This window comes from Phocoena phocoena, chromosome 2 (assembly GCF_963924675.1).
Source record: "Phocoena phocoena chromosome 2, mPhoPho1.1, whole genome shotgun sequence".
Lineage (NCBI taxonomy): Eukaryota > Metazoa > Chordata > Mammalia > Artiodactyla > Phocoenidae > Phocoena > Phocoena phocoena.
Window position 1 is genome coordinate 146,706,047 of NC_089220.1, and position 18,701 is coordinate 146,724,747.

General features: G+C 52.0%; 1 protein-coding gene and 1 pseudogene across 3 annotated transcripts in view; both read left to right on the forward strand.

The window, feature by feature from the left end:
• PCSK6 (proprotein convertase subtilisin/kexin type 6) overlaps positions 1-18,701 on the forward strand; it is a 188,231-nt gene that overhangs the window by 117,989 nt on the left and 51,541 nt on the right. For 2 of the 3 annotated variants that reach the window (XM_065901446.1, XM_065901447.1), the window contains exons 10-12: positions 1,781-1,884; positions 3,650-3,767; positions 15,004-15,192. In XM_065901446.1, coding sequence (XP_065757518.1) covers positions 1,781-1,884; positions 3,650-3,767; positions 15,004-15,192 — 411 coding nt within the window. The remainder of the gene's footprint in view (positions 1-1,780; positions 1,885-3,649; positions 3,768-15,003; positions 15,193-18,701) is intronic. The other variant, XM_065901448.1, reaches the window with a different exon arrangement.
• Positions 17,430-17,588, forward strand: LOC136119572 (U2 spliceosomal RNA; annotated as a pseudogene).

Below are 18,701 nucleotides of genomic sequence, written 5' to 3' on the forward strand. Positions count from 1 at the left end.
GGGCAGTGGATAAGGGGAGGATAGCAAGTCAGCTTGTGCCAAGAAAAGGTCTGGAAACTGTACTGATGGGAACAGTTGGGATAGGCAGCCAGGAGGCCACTGACTGGCCGGGGACCAGCACAGTGTCAAAAACGTGGTGGAGAAATCACGGGAAGCCAGGGCTAGAGCCCGGAGAGCCGGTGACCCCAGGGAGGAGGAGTACACAGGCCCCCCAGGACTCAAGCCACAGGTGAGCTTCTAGTACTAAAGCAGGCAAAGCATTTGTTGGGAAAGTAAAATAGTCAGCTGCTGTGAAAAACAATGTGATGGTTCCTCAAAAGATGAAACAAAGAATTACCATATAATTGAACAATTCCACTTGTGAGCGTGCACCCAAAAGGACTGAGAGCAGAGACTCGAAGAGATATTTATACAGCCACGTTCACAGCAGCATGACTCACAATAGCAGAAGGTGGAAGCAGCCCAGATGTCCATCGATAGATGAATGTGGTCTATGGGACGTCATCCGGCCTTGAGAAGGAAGGAGCTTCTGACCCCTGCCGCAACGTGGACGAACCTGGAGGACGTTATGCTGAGTGAACTAAGCCAGTCACAGAAGGACAGATACCTTGGGACTCCACTTCTGTGAGGCACCTGGAGTCATCGAATCCATAGAGACAGAAAGTAGGATGGCCTGGCCAGGGGCCTCGGGGAGGGATGGGGAGTGAGTGAGTGACGGGGGCAGAGGTTCAGTGGGTTAAGATGATCACGTCCTGGAGACGCACGGTGGTGACGGCTGCATAGCGCGGTGAATGTGTTTAATGGCGCTGAGCTGTACGCTTAAAAACGGTTGAGATGGCACATTTTATGTTACATGTATTTGCAGACGCACACACAAAGAGTGGGCAGTTGGAAGGATGCCTGTGAGAACTAGCCAGGAAAGGCGCTCTTTAAGAAGAGGTGGCAAAGGCCACGTCCAGGGAGCTCCCACTCTTTTTTTTTTTTGGCTGTGCGGTGTGGCTTGCAGGATCTTAGTTCCCCAGCCAAGGATCGAACCCATGCCCCCTGCAGTGGAAGCACGGAGTCTTAACCACTGGACCGCCAGGGAAGTCCCCAGGGAGCTCCCATTCCTGTCTGTGATGCGGTCCTAGCGCCGTGGACAGAGCAGGGTTCTGAGAGCATCGTTGTCAGGTGGATCCTGTTTTGAGGAGTGTTGAAAAGGCAAGCAAATGTATCTTAGTGTCCAAGATATCTCATCTCTGCATTTTTAATCGTGGGCAAGTGTTCTTTTAATGAAATGTTTCTACTCTGCACCAAAATGAATATATTGTTAACGTAGAATTACTAAAATCTCAAATTCTAGTGTGTGGGCAGTGGTCCTGGACATGGGGTCTGAGTAGGTGATGGCTGGGCATGCCCCGGCCCACGGAATGCTCACTCACGTGGTAAAGACTAGTCCAGATTCTCCCAACACGTGCTGATACGTAAGGCTGTCCTCTCCCCGGGGCCGGAGTTTGCCATAGAGCCTCGTACAGACTCGGGTGGATCGTGGTAGCAAGGCTGGGCTTTAACACTGTGGGTTTTTGGTCGCCCATTGTACTATCTTATCTCAGGGTTTGATGACTAGAAACCGTTCTTTACAAGGAGGTTGTGACGTTGACCCTTGACAAGGAGGGGAGCCCTGCGGAGCCTTCCTCAAGTCCAGGCTCGAGGCTGGCTCCCAACGCCCCACCTCTGATGGGCCTTGTGGCCACCTTACAGACCCACATGAGTAGAGCCGTCTGTCCTTGTGTCATTGCAGCAGCCAGCTGACCTGGAGGGACGTCCAGCACCTGCTGGTGAAGACGTCCAGGCCGGCCCACCTCAAAGCAAACGACTGGAAGGTGAACGGTGCTGGTCATAAAGGTGCGGCCAAGACTCTGGGGCTGGGTGGGTCCTGACCTCCTGGAGCCTGTATGGGCGGGGACATGCATTTCTCAAAAAGAACCCCCAAATAACATTAATTATGTGTCACGAGAATGAAAAGTAGAAATCCAGTAGTTAAATAAGGTCACTCAAGTTCTGGGCTTGCTAAGCTTCACGACTTCTGCCACGTCAGGGGCCACCTGTACCAGTATTGAGCTCATGGTTCTCTTTAAATGGGCTTGCCTATTTTTTTTTTTTTTTACACGAAGTATATTTTAAAAGGAAACTCTATTACATCTAGTTAATCATGTGTTTGATGTGTAGTTATGTTTTTTCTAATGCACATTAAAACAAATCCATAATTATTAAGATAAATGATGTTTGCTTACGTGCCACCTAAGGACAACTTGCATTCTTAGCCCTGGGTAGCTCTACAATTTTGAAACTATCCCTCAGTTTCCTCACCTGTACAAGGAGGACATTGAGATAGTTATATAAGTTACTTTCCAACTACAAAACTTCTGTCAGCAAGCCCTTGTGTTTTAAAAGGGCTGTATCCGCATTATAGCCTGGGACAGACCCAGGTACCGTGAAATCAACCCACAGTCCAGGCTTGTAACCCAGATATTTGGAGCCTCTTGAGCAGGTTATTATAGGACTGTGCCACTGGCTTTGTTTGTCTTGCTTCTTACCAGAGATACTTGAAAAAGATTTACATTCAGCCATGGTATGTTAGGGAGGACGTTTTTTCCTTTTCTTTAGCTCAGGTCCAGCTATTTCGACACCAAGCCTGATACTACTCTTTGAAAAATGCAGGTCAAGCATTGTTGCCCTAAGTTCCGAGGGACCTTCCTTTTAATAAGGAGGCCATTGATTAGGCCTGATGCATCCTTGTCTTGCAGGAATGTTTGTGGTAGTGGTGTGCTACAACAAGAGCTGACCTACGTTTCAATTTTGGCCTAATTAAACAGGAAAAGAGATTGTATCTAGTTCTTGACCTTGCCTCTTAAATTCAACTCTGAAACTCTCCTGCGTTGGCCAAATTAAACACCAGCTTGGGCCAGCCTGTGTGCTGGGTGATGCTGCTCTCCCTGAATGCCCTAGAAATTCAGCAGGGAGAGCAAATGGCAGAAGAGATGAGCAGAGCCTTGTTTCATTGTGCTTACTGCACGTCGTGGTTGCGTGAACTAAGGTGTCGCATGTTTTGCTTTTCATGTCCGGTTCAAAATTCGGGGAGCGCAGATGCCAGGAAGTCCCTTTTTTTTTTTTTCTTTTTTTTGCGGTAGGCGGGCCTCTCCCTGCTGTGGCCTCTCCCGCTGCGGAGCACAGGCTCCGGATGCGCAGGCTCAGCGGCCATGGCTCACGGGCCCAGCCGCTCCGCGGCATGTGGGATCCTCCCGGACCGGGGCACGAACCCATGTCCCCTGCATCGGCAGGCGGACTCCCAACCACTGCACCACCAGGGAAGCCCAGGAAGTCCCTTTAATATAAAGAAACTTGCCCTCATCTTACAAAAAGAAAGTACTAAGCCCCCTCTACACTTCCTTTATTTTGCACCAAAATGGGACGTATTTTCTGGCCCTCACTCCTGACCTGAAAGAGTTGGGAGAGTAAAGCAGCTGGGAGTGTCCTCAGAAGGACGGGTGCTGTGGCCCGGGGCTCTCAGGCACTGGCAGGGGCCCTGCAGCCCTGGAGGGACACAGGTGGCCTGTCCCCGGACGGTGGTGGCAGTGGGGAGCTGGGTCTGAAGGCCCTGTCTTTTCAGTTAGCCACCTCTATGGATTTGGCTTGGTAGACGCGGACGCCCTCGTCATGGAGGCCAAGAAGTGGACTGCGGTGCCCCTGCAGCACAGCTGTGTCGCTGTCACAGACAAGAGGCCCAGGTGAGCTCGGTTCTTCCGGTGTGTCCTTTGGACTCTGCTGGAAGATATTTCGGGGATGGGGGAGATAGGTGTTCACACACGCATTCCTGTGCACATCGGTGAGGACGTGCGTGTGTGGGTGCGTGCAGTGCGTCTGTAAACATGTCTGCATTTTTTCTTGTGGATTGTGAAGCAGGGAAAAGAATCGATTCTTAATCCAGTACTGTTTTGAGGCCTTTTGCTGTCATTGTAGTTTCCCCTTTTGTCAATTGCTCCATTCTGAGGCGTCCATCCCTCAGCCTGAACCCCAGCCTAGGATTGGAACTTCTTAGCCGTAAGGTTTAGCAGAGCCACCCAGACCTGGGAGCTGCCCTGCTGGCTGGGGGCGATGGGCAGCAGCACCAAGCGGCCTCCTAGAGGCTGGAGCTGTAGCTCTGGCAGCTCCACCGGCCCCGAGAGTCCGCAGTGAGACCCCATTGGTCCTGGACCAGGGTGGCAGCCCCGGCTTCTTCTCTGTGGCAGGAGAGGGTTTAGTATCCAGAGTGCACAGCAGCACGGTGTCGCTTTTATCTGGACTCAGATAAGCTTAAGGTGTAAACACTGGGATTTTTTTTTAACATCTTTATTGGAGTATAATTGCTTTACAATGTTGTGTTAGTTTCTGCTGTAGAGCAAAGTGAATCAGCTATATGTATACATATATCCCCCTACCCTCCCTCTTGCATCTCCCTCCCACCTTCCCTATCCCACCCCTCTAGGTGGTCACAAAGCACCGAGCTGATCTCCCTGTGCTATGCGGCTGCTTCCCACTAGCTATCTGTTTTATATTTGGTAGTGCATATATGTCCATGCTACTCTCTCACTTCATCCCAGCTTACCCTTCCCCCTCCCTGTGTCCTCAAGTTCATTCTTTGCCTCTCACTGTTGTGGCCTTTCCCGTTACGGGGCACAGGCTCCGGACGTGCAGACTCAGCGGCCATGGCTCACGGGCCCAGCCGCTCCACAGCATGTGGGATCTTCCCGGACCGGGGCACGAACCCACGTCCCCTGCATCGGCAGGCGGACTCTCAACCACTGCGCCACCAGGGCAGCCCTCAAGTCCATTCTCTATGTCTGTGTCTTTATTCCTGTCCTGCCCCTAGGTTCATCAGAACCTTTTTTTTTTGGCGGGGTTGGGGGGGATCCATATATATGTGTTAGCATATAGTATTTGTTTTTCTCTTTCTAACTTACTTCACTCTGTATGACAGACTTTAGGTCCATCCCTCTCACTACCGATAATTCGATTTCATTTCTTTTTATGGCTGAGTAATATTCCATTGTATATATGTGCCATGTCTTCTTTATCCATTCATCTGTCAATGGACACTTAGGCTGTTTCCATGTCCTGGCTACTGTAAATAGTGCTACAGTGAGCATTGTGGTACATGAGTCTTTTTGAATTATGGTTTTCTCAGGGTATATGCCCAGTAGTGGGATTGCTGGGTCGTATGGTAGTTTTAAAAAGAAAATCTGGGGCTTCCCTGGTGGCGCAGTGGTTGAGAGTCCGCCTGCCGATGCAGGGGACACGGGTTCGTGCCCCGGTCCGGGAAGATCCCACATGCCGCGGAGCGGCTGGGCCCGTGAGCCATGGCCGCTGAGTCTGCGTGTCCGGAGACTGTGCTCCACAATGGGAGAGGACACATCAGTGAGAGGCCCGCGTACGGCAAAAAAAAAAAAAAAATCTGTACGGAATTCCCTGGCAGTCCAGTGGTTAGGACTCCGCGCTTCCACTGCAGGGGGCACAAGTTCAATCCCTGGTTGGGGAATTAACATGCCGCATGCTGCGTCGCATGGCCAAAAAAATCAACTGTAAAGTATATCAAATAGCAAGAATCCTATTCCGTTAGGAGAGGAGATCGGATTACTCTCCTGAATTCTGCTGTTGCCGCTGTCCATTGTATCCTTTTCAGGATGGTGTTACTCTAGGCTTTAAAATCTGATGAAGAATGGAATGCATTTCTTTCTCTCTATAACTGTTTATTACCTTTGGAAAATGTGTGTTTGAGAAAAAAAAGAAATGATGGGGTGATTAAAAGGGATTCTTGCTTTATCAACAAAGATAGATCATTCTCTTTGAGATCGCCCCTTCCTTAAAGGCATCTACCTCTTATAATATGCCCTTCTGCTATAAAATGTTGAGGAAAGTGTTTCTTGCTGATGCCTTGCATACAGTAGGAATTCAGAAAGTACTTGTTGGATGAATAGCCACAGAAGGATCTTTTGAAAAATTGCATTTCCCTCCTGCTGCTAATTGTGAAGACTGACTGCCGGGTTATCCCTCCAAGGCCTGAGGAGCTGGTAGGCCAGCAGGCGAGTCTCAGCCTTGACATTTGAAAGCATCGCTTTCTCTGGGGAGCCTTAGACTGTCAAACTCAGGAGAAAGTGGAAGGTTTTCTGAGATTAAGAGGACTTTTGCATTCTTTTGCTTGGTTGTTTGGAAGACCCCTGGCACACAGGCACTCAAGCTCCAGGTTAGGTGGTGCTGGACTCGGGGGCTGGGTCCTACCCGCGAGGCTGCCCTCTGCCCTGCCGCGTCGTCCAGGCTGCAGCCCTTCCTTTCCACTGGCCTCCCCGTTGGGGCAGCTCCTGAATGAAGCATTCTTCTACTGCCAGAAATAGTTTTAAGATGGGAGAGTGGTGCCTAGGTGGCGAAGGGTTGTTTTTATTTTTATTTTATTTTGTTTTTTAAGTGCTGGTACACGGAGTCTAGACAGCATGGGTTGAGGGGCGCAGCCATACTACACAGTGTGACATTGTTCCTGTCCTTTGAGGAAAGGTCCCTGCAAATTCCAGCAGACGGGAAGAATCGCACTGCTGTTTCTAAGGGAAAATCATCTTTACGTTTAGCAGTTTCAGACTCTCTGGAATATTCAGCCAATCTGCTGTCCCAAACCTCAACTGCACATTCAGTTGTTCCCAAGGACATAAGGGCCGAGAGAGAGACAGACAGCCAAGTGCTCCCACGTGGAAGGCAGATACGTGTTTAGCCCTGAGAGCCTCATCTCCCGGCGCTGCCAGGGTCGCTTGAGCCAGAACTGCTGAGCACCCCCAGTGCTATGGCTGGTTTCTTTCATCAGGGTTGTTGTGTAGCTTTGCCTAACCTGCTGGGACCATTTAGCTTAAAGATGAAAAGGAAGTCGTCCCACACGCCTGCTTCTCCCTCTGCCTCTCCCTGCTCCCTCTCTGCAGATGTTTCTTGATCTGGGGGTCCCCGAAGACGGCTGTCCACTGTCTTGGCCTCTTTCTGGTTTTTCCTTCTCATTGTGGAATCTTAGGATGCCGTGAATGTCCCAGACCTGGCTTCAGTGCTTCCTGTGGAGAAGAGCACAGAGAGAGGGAGGGAGGAAGGCGGGAGGGGGCCTCTTTGGCCGCCCTGTGCGGACCCATGTACCCATGGGACACGTTTCCCTGTCTTCCCTCCTGAGTATAAGGACCAGGCCACCCTACTGTGACCTTCAGAGAACAGTGTTCCTTGCTATTAAGTGCAGGCGTCCTGGCAAGGACTGTGGCCACACCTGCCAGTTCTGTGGTGACGTCTGAGCCAGGGGGCCTGGGTGTCCATGGTCACGTGCAGGGCAGGAATGAAGAGCACTGACATCCTTCTTAGCTCCTTTGAGCCTCAGTTTCTTCGTCTATGACGTGGGGATGTAAAACAGCTCCCAAGCCTCACACCCTGGTTGGGGGTTTTGAATGAGCGAATATACACGGAGTGCTCAGAACGATGCCCGGCTCACAGTAAGGGCCTGATAATTGCCATCCATCACATTCACCTACGTATTTACAAGCAGCGTTGTTATAAAATGACATCACATGCAGTCTGGTTTAATGAAATACCAGAAAAGTAAACAGCATGTGGTTAGTGCACAGTTAATTCTTGAACATCTAGAAATAGATGGTCTGCTCTGTAGATAAACCTAAATATTCAGAGCTTTTAGTTTTGACGTATATTTTGTGCGGTGGGTGAGTTCTTTAATAAAAGACAAGCCACACTAAACCACGGGCTGTCAGGATGGTGATCTTCCAAACCTGCTGAAGCTGAAGACAAGTACGTAAGTCCTCTTTGCTTTAGAGGACTCTGGCTGTCTTTCCAGCGCGAAGTTAGGAGACATGGATGTCATAGACTGTTTCGCTGTAGCCTGGGTTTTTAAAGATGCAAGGGAAGTGCCGGCTAGAAAATCCTGCGAGTCAAATAAGATACTTAAAAGCTGGGCCTCGTTTTCATTCACGGGAATTATACTAAGCTTGATTTTCTTCTTCACTTTTTCAGAAAGGCTATAAAAGTGTTCATTTTATCCTTCTCTATCTGACACCCACAGACTTTCAAATAATTCTGCACAGGCAGATGGTACTGGTCATGATCCTATTTACCCTCCTGCAATTGACAAAAGTTCTGAGGAGATTTAAAACCGTCTGTGCCCAAGACCAGGCAAGAATGTCTTCCACGTGTGTTTGAATGTCACAACAGAGACTCGGGCTCAGCGCATATTTTCACGGGTGTCGTCTGTAAGGCCCGTAACAAGCCGTTCTCGATCGCAGAAGTGCCCGGCGAGTTAAAGGGATTTCCCCTCCTGCTGCACCGACACTCAGCACTCACTGAAAGCTGCATAGGCTGTGCTTTCCCCGTGGGTGCCTGAGAGGTGGGTCAGACACCACAGCCTGTTCCGTGGGGCGGGGGGCTGTTCCGGGGTGGGGTGGGTGACAGGCTGTAAAGAGACGGCCCAGGGAGATCTGGCAGCGCCTCGGAGTGGGGGGGGCTGGCCCCTCTCGTTCCTCGCCACACCCACCCCTGCAGGCCCGTCTCTCCTGGTGGCTCCCTGATCTTCTCCACGACCCCAGGGACTTCTTACTGTGTCTCAGGCGGGGGATCCCGACAGAGACGGGCTAAATCCCCCACCCCCAGTCCCTAGATGTACAGCATCCAGGGACACAGGGGTGTCCACATGGCCTTCCTTCAGAAGGGAATGAGCACAGCTTCCCCCGACGGGTCTGTGATGGCAGCCCCCAGCCCCCGCCCATCACAGCCTCTCTCCTGCTGTGCTGGCCTTTCTGCTCCTCTTGGCCTGAGCCTGACTCTAGGGTGGGGGGTGGTGCCGGACAGAGCAGGCCAGCTGAGGGACACCAGCAGGACCTGAGTGGTCCCCCCAGGGCACAGTGGGTGCCATGCTCATGTCTGAGCACAGGCTGGGTCCCGGGCAGGATCTGCAGAGAGGTTGGCCCTGTGACTCCTCGGGTCATGGCCGTGGGGACCGTCTCCCTGAACAGGATGTACCCCAGGGGAGGACAGCCCCGTTAGGGCCGAGGGGCGGGCGAGGGTAGAGGGGTGTCAGTACTCTTCGTTGTGACCACGGACACCCAGGCCCCTGGCTCAGAACCCACACGACCTCACACAGAACTGGCAGGTGTGGCCACAGTCCTCACCAGGACGCCTGCACTTAATGCCAATGAACACCGTTCTCTGAAGGTCACACTAAGGTGGCCTGGTCCTTCTACTCAGGAGGGAAGACAGGGAAACGAGTCCCTCTGGGCAGGAGCGCATCCCAGGAGCTCAGGCAGGATGGAACCACGTCCCCCAGGACACGTTCCCTCCATCCCTCTGCATCCCAGCTGCGGGGCACACTGGCTCTGAGACGGGAAGGCACCTTGGCCTTGGCTACCTGCAGGCTCCTGCAGTCTCAGTCAGCTGCCACCACCCAAGGGGCCGGGCCGTGGTGTCAGTCGTGCAGCAGGTCAGCTGGGCTGGCCCGGAGAACCTGTGTGGCTGGACCCATGCCGGCCCGACTCCAGGGCTCTGCAGGGGGGCTGTGGCACACAACTGGGGCTCACGGCTCTTCAGGCAGCTAGAAGCCCCTCTTTCCTGCTCTGTACTGTGCAGGTTCCCTGCCCTCCCAGCCCCTCTCCAGGGCATCTGATCCGTGCCCGCCGGCTACTGTCTGAGGCCGCTGCTCCTGGCTTCCTCCATCACGGCATCCTACATGGGCCTGGGTGCCTTGAGGAAACTCAAGGGGTACTCTGCAGTCCTGCGCTGGGGGTGACCGTACCGAGGCCCTCGACCTTTGTTCTGTCTCCTCATATCCCTTTTGTTAACTGTTTTCCTGCAGCCCTTGTCCTCCTTAGCTTTTTTTTTTTTTTAAGACTTTTTGATGTGGACCATTTTTTAAAAATCTTTATTGAGTTTGTTGCAATATTGCTTCTGTCTTATGTTTTGGTTTTTTGGCCGCAAGGCAGCTTAGCTCCCTGACCAGGGATGAAACCTGCACCCCTTGCGTTGGAAGGTGAAGTCTTAATCACTGGACCACCAGGGAAGTCCCCTTAGCTTATTTTTTGATGCAAACCTGTTTCCCCAGGCTTCCCTGGTGGCACAGTGTTTAAGAATCCACCTGCCAATGCAGGGGACACAGGTTCGAGCCCTGGTCCACGATGATCCCATGTGCCACGGAGCAACTCAGCCCGTGCGCCACAACTACTGAGCCTGCATGCCACAACTACTGAAGCCCACACGCCTAGAGCCTGCGCCCTGCAACAAGATTAGCCACCTCAATGATAAGTCCACGCACCGCAACAAAATGTAGCCCCTGCTCGCCACAACTAGAGAAAGCCCACGCACAACAACGAAGACCCAACGCAGCCAAAAATAAATAAATAATTAACCAAAAAAAAGAAAAAACCTGTTTCCCCCATATTGTGAGTGCTCCCTACTTCTAAGACAAGCAGTTGAAGTTGAATGACACCATGATTCTCATTGTTCACAGTAGTTGTGTTCTATGACGTCACTACAAACGCTGACTTCATGAATGCAGCACCGTTGTTCCTGGGAGCCTCTGGTCACGACACTCTTGTCAACCGGTCAATACAGAAACTTGTTTTATACGTGTTTCTGTCTAGAGACACTTTAAAGCACTGCAGCACTGTGCTGGGGCCATTGTAAACAGGGAAACCACCAACAGAAAGCACAGAAATGTGAAAAACGTGGCAGTCGGTAAACCAGAAGAAGGACATTCATTTATAGTATGAGCTTGTTTGACCTCAGCTGGGAACACACACACTGGGCAGTTCACATATTCTGCCTCTCTCTCTGCAAATGACCACAAACGCACCACAAGTATTGATTTGAAGTTATAAATAAATTTTAGTGAGTAGGTGAATTTGCAAATACGGACTCATGATAATGAGGATTGAGTGTAATTTCATTGTCTCCCCCCACCCCCATCAGATTGAACCTTAGAATTGGAAGGAATGTTTAAAGTCAGCTGATTTAGCCCCTTCATTTCGCATAGAAGAAATATGTGCCATAAATTTAAACATCGTGTGTTTAAAACACCTTATAGCCCAATTAATCACGGGCAGCCCTGTCTAAATTAATATACTGGATCAGCCTCTTTTTTTTTTAAGCTCAATTTTATTTGCAGCCTAAATGATCGTCTATGGTTTGATAATCAAAAGTAATTTCATCTAAGGAAAATCCCAAATGTGGACTAACCTGAGTAAGAAAGTCACAGAATCTCTGCCTCAGACTCTCATGACCCTCCTTCCCAAAACGGTCATCCTGGAACATAGACCCAGGAAGTGACTCAGAACCTCCTTGCTGTCCCCATACAGATGGCCCCAGGCCATCCCACAGGCCATGTTGCCTTCCTAAGTCTAATAAGTCTGTGCCAATTAACCCCTCTCCATCCAATCATGACCCTTTAGAAGGTCGGTGCAGGGATTTTCTGGTTGACCTTCATGGATGACCCTCCATTGTCATGGTCCTTGGCTCTGCAGCAGCCTCTTCTCCCCCAGACAGATACCAAATACCACAGGGGGAAGGACACTGCTGCTTTCTGGTTCTGCTGGGTCTCCAGCTCCACGTGACCTCAGGACTGTCGGGGGCGGAACTGAGCACTGCCCGCTTGGCCCCAGCCCTGCGCGTGGAAAGGTGGCGTCACCCTGGGGATGCTCGGGGCCAAGGCACAGGTCTGGCCTTGCAGCTGAGCTGGGAGAGGTCTTCAAGGTGGGAGTGAGGAATACAGGCAGACCTTGGAGATATTGTTGGTTCAGTACCAGACCACTGTAATAAAACAAGTCACATGAATTTTTTGGTTTCCCAGTGCATATAAAAGTTACGTTTCCAATGTGCCGTAGTCTGTTAAGTGTGCAACAGCATTATGTTTAAAAAGACAATGTACATACCTTAATAGAAGGTACCTGATCGCCAAAAAAGGCTCACCATGATCTGAGCCTTCCGTGAGTCATAATCTTTTTGCAATAGTAACATCAAAGATCACTCATCACAGACCACCAGAACTTTTAATAATACTACTGAAGTGTTTGAAGTATTGTGAGAATTACCAAAACGTGACAGTAAGTGAGCGAATGCTTTTGGAAAAGTGTCGCCGACAGACTTGCTTGTCGCAGGGTTGCTGTAGACCTTCAATTTGTACAGAACGCAATTAAGCGAAGTGCAGTGAAAGGAGGTCTGCCTGTGCTGACCTGTAGTGGCTTCCCAGCTTGAGCAGAAAGACGCAGGGAGGGAGAGAGCTTCTGCCCATGGCCCACCTTCTCCTGCTTTTCCCAGCCACTTGATTTACTAGAAAACGTTTCTGCCTCTGGCTCTGAATGTCACTGATGCCATAAGATTCTAAGCGTTGTGAGCGCCTTGAATTTAGTAAACTGCGAACTTGTTTCTATGCATTTTCAAGCAATTAGATGGTATTATGTACTAGAGAATACTGGAGGGAGGTACCGGGAAGTTAATATGAAGCCTGTGGGCTGGTAGCCCTCCCCCCTCAGGAGAAGGGAGCTGCTGAGGGCCCTTAGGATGAAGGAACATCTGGAAGGTCCATAATTAAGTCTGACGTGTGGCTCAGCAGGAAGTGCCACGTCTCTCTCCCCAGAGCCCTCTTCTAAGGAGGGCAGCCCCCAGAGCTTGAATATCACTGGGTCTGGAGGGAGGTCTTACAGGACTTTTTACTGCTCGGTTCCCCTAGGTCCTGGGAAGATGGCTTTGTGCACAGACAACAATTTCGGAGTTTAGTAGCAGAGGAACATTTTCGGTTATCTTGGGAGCTTTAAGATCTCTCTAAATCAGTTTTGGTGATTAAAGTACAACTTATCTGTGTTTGTGTTTCTGTGCATTGTTTAACCTAAACCCTGCAGCTTCTGTGCGTCAGACTGGCCAACCTTTGTGACCTCAGGGGCCTGGCAGCTGGGGTACCTGAGCCAGAGTAAAAACAGCAGATTGCAAGAGGCTTTGACAATCTTGTTGAAGATGTCACATGCCCTGAACTGTGCTTTCCTCTAGATGTCCACACCAGGGCTGGGCCCAGGGAGGCGGCTGTGAGGGGGGTCGGGCTGCCCCTTTTTTTCTCCTGCTCCTGTTCTCTGAATGCCTGAACCTCATCCCTAGGATTAAGGTTTCCTGGCTGGGATCCCATGTCTGTTTCTAGAGCAAGGTGATTGCTCCACATCCTAATTGGCAAATGGTTGGGAGTGGGGGTAGATACAGAGTTTAAAACTTCATTATGACTTTTTTTTTTTTTTTTTTTTGCGGTACGCGGGCCTTTCACTGTTGTGGCCTCTCCCGCTGCGGAGCACGGGCTCTGGACGTGCAGGCTTGGCGGCCATGGCTCACGGGCCCAGCCGCTCCACGGCATGTGGGATCTTCCCGGACTGGGGCACGAACCCGTGTCCCCTGCATCGGCAGGCGGACTCTCAACCACTGCGCCACCAGGGAAGCCCCATTATGACTTTTGTTTCTGTTTCACCCCCATCTTGCTCTTCAGCCCAGGAGAGCATGGGGTTGTTTAGTGAGTCTTCACATGGAGGGGTCCCCTCCCCCCAGCACCCACGCTGCCTTCTTAGTGCAAGAGGGCCGGGAATAGTTTACCTGGAGATACATGAGTGCCCGGTGGGGCTGGAACTCTCCAGAGCTTTCTTTTCTGCTCTGAGTCTCCCGCAGCGGGGGGCCCACTGACCTGTAAACACAGACAGTGAAACTTGGGAGAAGGCAATGGAAGAAATCAGCATCTCTAAATCAATTTAGGATGTATGCAAATCATGTTTTCAAATATTTAGAGAGTCTCTGAGGGAATTACATCACTGTTTATAAGTGTTTTGATTGTTTTTTATGACTCGGGCCCAGTCGAACCAAGCGACATAATTCCTGAGATAGTGAGCCCACGCTGCCCCAGAGGGAAGTCAGGCATAATGGGAAAAGCGCTCCCCATAATAAACAGAGCGCTGGCCAAGCGGTGGGGAATTATTCCTGTGCTGCTGGGTGGAGGGTGGCCTTTGTTCAGTTTATAGACCATTAGGGTGAGCCGCGGTGGTGCGGACTCCGAGGGTGGCCTGGCGGGGGCTCTGCAGCAGCATCATGTACGGGCTTGTCTGCTCCATCTGGGGAGCACGTGAGAAAGTCCTGGTGGAACTGAGTCCTCAATGACTGGGGCTTGGTGTCTGTCCTCAGATTCCACCCCAGATGATAAAGCTCCCCTGACTTTGTACAGAGAACTGTCATCCACTCCCTTCACGGGGCGGGGGAGGAAGGGGCCCCCAGCCTTCAAGCAGACGGTCCTGAGCAGACCATCTCCTGTCCAGCCACTGTGGCCTCGACCAGTGCATTCAGCACAAGAGGCCAGGTCTGGCCCTGGGTCCCTTGTCTGTCTCCTCTTTCCTAGTTTCTTGAACACGAGTGTGGGTCCACACAAGCTGGGCACCTCTGGGGACTCAGAGCCTCAACCCCAGCTCTGCCTCTCAGTAGCTCTGTGACCTTGGGCTCGGTCCTCGATCTCTCTCTGGATCAAAAGGGTCGGTCCTTGTGAATTCTCACAACAGGGGCTGGTGTCTGGCACGCAGCCAACTCCAGAAATGTTTGCTGTTATCATCATTCAGCATCACGACTTCTATCTTCAAGGCCAGTCTTTGAGACAGAAGTGCTGGGGTTTTAAAGCCTTGCAGACGCCAGGCGTTGAGGAGATGAGCTGGCCAAAGGGTTAGAGCACCGAGGGGGCGGATCCATGGGTACGTTAGCTGAGTCTGCACAAGAAGACATTCTTTAAATGTCTGTCTCTAAGCAAATTCCAGAATGATAAACCTCTTCTGGGCAGGTGCTGTCACCCCGACAGGCACTTCTGAGTGTGAGACCAAGGGGCTGCGGCTGGGAGGCCTGGATCCGTCCCCCTCGTGCGCGACTGCGGGCTTCAGGTGCCAAGTACTAAGCTCCTCCCTCCTCCACCAGGAGCATCCCCGTGGTGCAGACGCTGAGGACCAGCGCCCTGACCACCGCCTGTGCCGACCACTCGGACCAGCGTGTGAGCTACCTGGAGCACGTGGTGGCCCGCATCACCATCTCCCACCCACGCCGAGGAGACCTGCAGATCCACTTGATTTCTCCCTCAGGGACCAAGTCTCAGCTTTTGGCGAAGAGGTAAATCTAGGCTGGCCTGGGGGGCCGGGGCGGGAGCCGGGCTCACCTCAAGGTCACATGGCCCTGTAAGGCACCTGGCACATTGGGAGTCTAGCTGTTTCTGCCTCTTGAAGACACACGTAGACCCAACAAACCTGAAAAAATAGCCTTCTGCAACCTGCCCTTCAAAGCTGCCCTGGGAAACTCTCCATTTCAGGCAGTAAGTAGTGACAAAGGTTTGTGGTTGTTTCATTGCTTAGTGGAGAAATGCGTGGAATTCTGGCTCTGGCTTCATTGCTGAGGTCATTGGAGATCATTTTTATTGTATTCATTCTGCATTTTAAGTGAGAACGTGTGTCAGAGGAGCACTGTTTTGTGTCCTGGGGTAGAGCCTGCACGGGCAGGAGGCTCTGAGGGAGACAGACGCACAGGTGTTGGGAGGCTTCTCTCTGCAGAGGTCTTGCCCATGCACTAGGATGGTCCCTGTGGAGCAGATGCTCTGAGAGGGAGGCTCTGAACTCTTGGAGCCCGGTGCATAGTTTGTGGTGCCCGGTTTGTGCAAGGCTGTGGAGTCATTTCTTCGACAGACTTTGAGACAAGAAGAAGCACTTTGCTGCGTTTATGTGACTTGCGGGTCATCGGAGTGAAGGGGTATCGGGAGCTCGGGGGAGGCTAGAGGGTCCTGGGCCTCCTTTTCCGGCTCCTTCCAGCTACGAGGCAGAGGGAGAAAAAAGGTTTCACGGGCAAATCAGCATTTCCCGCTTCTCTTGAAAAACGGAACTGGCAGTCGTGCCCAGTACCCCTCAGGATGCACCCTGAGACTGCCCTGCCCGCTGGACCGCAGCCCCTGCTGCCTGCGTGCTGCATCTGGGCCCCCTGGCCTCATTTGGGTCCCCTGCCCAGGACTGCAGCCCTTTCTTGGGGCTGTAGGATTCAGAAATAGGGGTGAGTGACAGCCTCCAGACAGGACCAGGCAGGAGAGGGGCCCTTTTTCTTGATGCCCCTCTGTCCCCAGCTGCTCTGCATGACACAGAGAGAGGCAGTTGGCCTCCATCAGAGAGAGGGGAGTATGCTGTGTCCTCCTGGGCACGCCCCCTGCCTCCCCAGCAGCCCGGTCTCTCTGTGGCAGGAGACTGTGGGCCCAGCCGTGGGCTTGTCCTCAGTGCGCTGGACACACCCAGGGACCAGACCCTGGCTTCATCAGCTCCCAGGGCTTGGGCACCAAGCTTGGCCCCTGCTGGGCTCCCCCCTCATAGCACAAGAGTGACAGGTGGCATCTCCCCTCTGAAGGTAGGCCCAGGCCACCCTCTGCACGTGGGATACCACCATGGGCATGAGTATTTTGAGGGTGCCGGCTGGCAAGCTACAGCTTTGTAATATTTTGCAACCAGAGTTGTTGTTATTAATCAGAACTTCTAGAGATTGCCTTTAAAAGTCCAAGTTTCTAGTGTTTCTTGAAAAATTGGAAGCTGTCCAATACTGGGCTCACGTTCCAGGGCAAATACTCACTAGAGCACCGCAGGGCCCTGTCCTTGCACCAGCACTGAGGCCAGGTATGGGCCACTCGTGCCCAGGCTATCATGAGGTCACCTCGCTGGACCCCCGTTTGCTCCAGGCCAGAATGCCTAGAGGCATCCAAGTTAACAACCCTTGAGTCTGAGGCAGGAGCTGGGTGCAGACTCCAAATGGTGGCCTGCATTGACCTTGAGCACGGGGAGGCTTGGGGTGGGGGCCGCAGTGACCAGGAAGGGCTGGCGTGGGCTCTGGAGCCCAGAGGCCTGAGCTCACAACCTGCTCCTTCACCTCCCAGCGGGGCACCTGGGAGCTGGCCACCACTCCTCAACTCTGGAAACGTCCTATGACCCCTCCCTCACAGTTAAGAGTATTACAAGAAATGGATGTGATAATACAGGTGGAAATGCTGGCCTGGTCCCTGGCTCAGGGGCTGGCTGTGCTCCCATCCTGCTTACACCTGCCTACCCGTCAGCAGAAACCTTCCAGCACCTGGCTCTGTGTTCATCCCTTCCTAACTTCCATTCCTCTGCTCAGGCCCAGGGTTGGAGCCCCTGGGATGAGAGAGTGGGCGCTGCTGAGCTCACCTGGTTCACAGCTGCCCACTCCCCGGGTCACGCTGAGCCAGCGCCATCAAGCATGCTCAACCCGTCCGCAGCCACTGGGCCGTCATCTGAGTCTTGGGAATTTGGTTTTTTCCAAGGCAGTTTGTGTGATTATACCAAGAATTTGTGTTTTAGGATCCAGTCGCTTCTTGGCCTTTTGGCTAAGATCAAGTGTAGGATCGATTACCTTCTACTTTATTTCACATCTTGCTTAATTCAGAAGCTTTTTTCGGGTTTCCAGGTGTTTTTTGCTCCGAGTAAGCTGACATCTTAAGTACCTCAGCCCTTGAAAGAGCTTGTCTTTGTTCTGTCCCCAGTGCCCTAGATTCAGTCTGGCATCGTGTGTGAAGGTCAGCCTTGACCTTTGTGGTTTCTTAGAAGAAAGTAGAGGTTTTCCCCTCCCCGCACTGTTCTCCACGCGAAGCACATTTCCTTGATGAACATTTTTGTACAATAGCTGTTTGGAGAACCCCCAATTGGGAATTGAATCTGACATCACACAAAACATATATCTGAATTTCTGATGAACAGTAAAGAGCCTCTACATTAAAAAATTGTTATTCCAAAATAGAGATAGAAAATTAGGCTGTGAAGGAAGAGTCCAGAATTGTTCCTTCTACAGAGACTGAGGGGCCCTGGGTGCTGGAGAGGGAGGGTGTCCATGAGTTGCTCCCTGTTTCTACCTGAACCAAGCGTGAGAAAATGGACCGGGGCCGAAGGTCCAACAGGAAGGACCTTCTTCCAGTCTGGAAGGACCAAGGGGGCTCTTGCACCTGCAGGGGACACAGGCCATGGGAGGAGCGCCCAGGGGTGCCTCCTGCCCACAGTGGAAAACCACCAGGCCTGTTGTGTTCTCTCCCTCAAATGCAGCTGTGGAAACCTGCTAAGCCCTGGAGATTAAGGGACAACATCTTTCTCACAAGTTTGAGTAGTTGTTCATTTTTTCTTACTTGTATCTTCTGGAGAAGAACCACAAGAGCTGGCTCTCAGACAAATGTGAAAGATTCCTTTGTTCCATAAACCAGCATTTTAGAAAGGCCTCCTTTGTGATGACCTTGCGGCTTTGGGGGAAGGATGGTGTGGCCCAGCCTCCATCCAGGAACTGGGGGTCACAGGCTCTGTGGGATCCCTCCTGGGGTGGAACATGGGGGCATTCGTTGGTGATGGAGAGAACCCAGGACAGGAGTCAAAATGCCCTTGAGGGCATTCCATCTCAGCCAGTCACTGGAGGGGGGACCTGCAGTAGATCCCTACTCCCGGGGCCTCTCGTCTGCGAATTAGGGTGGGGGGAGGAGCCCACCGCTGACCCAGACCCTGCCTTATGCTGGCACCACCTGTGCAGCCTGACTGCCTTCCTTTCAGAGTGTTTGGAGACCCAGTGAGGTCACGGAGGTGAAGGTGCCGTGCAGGGCT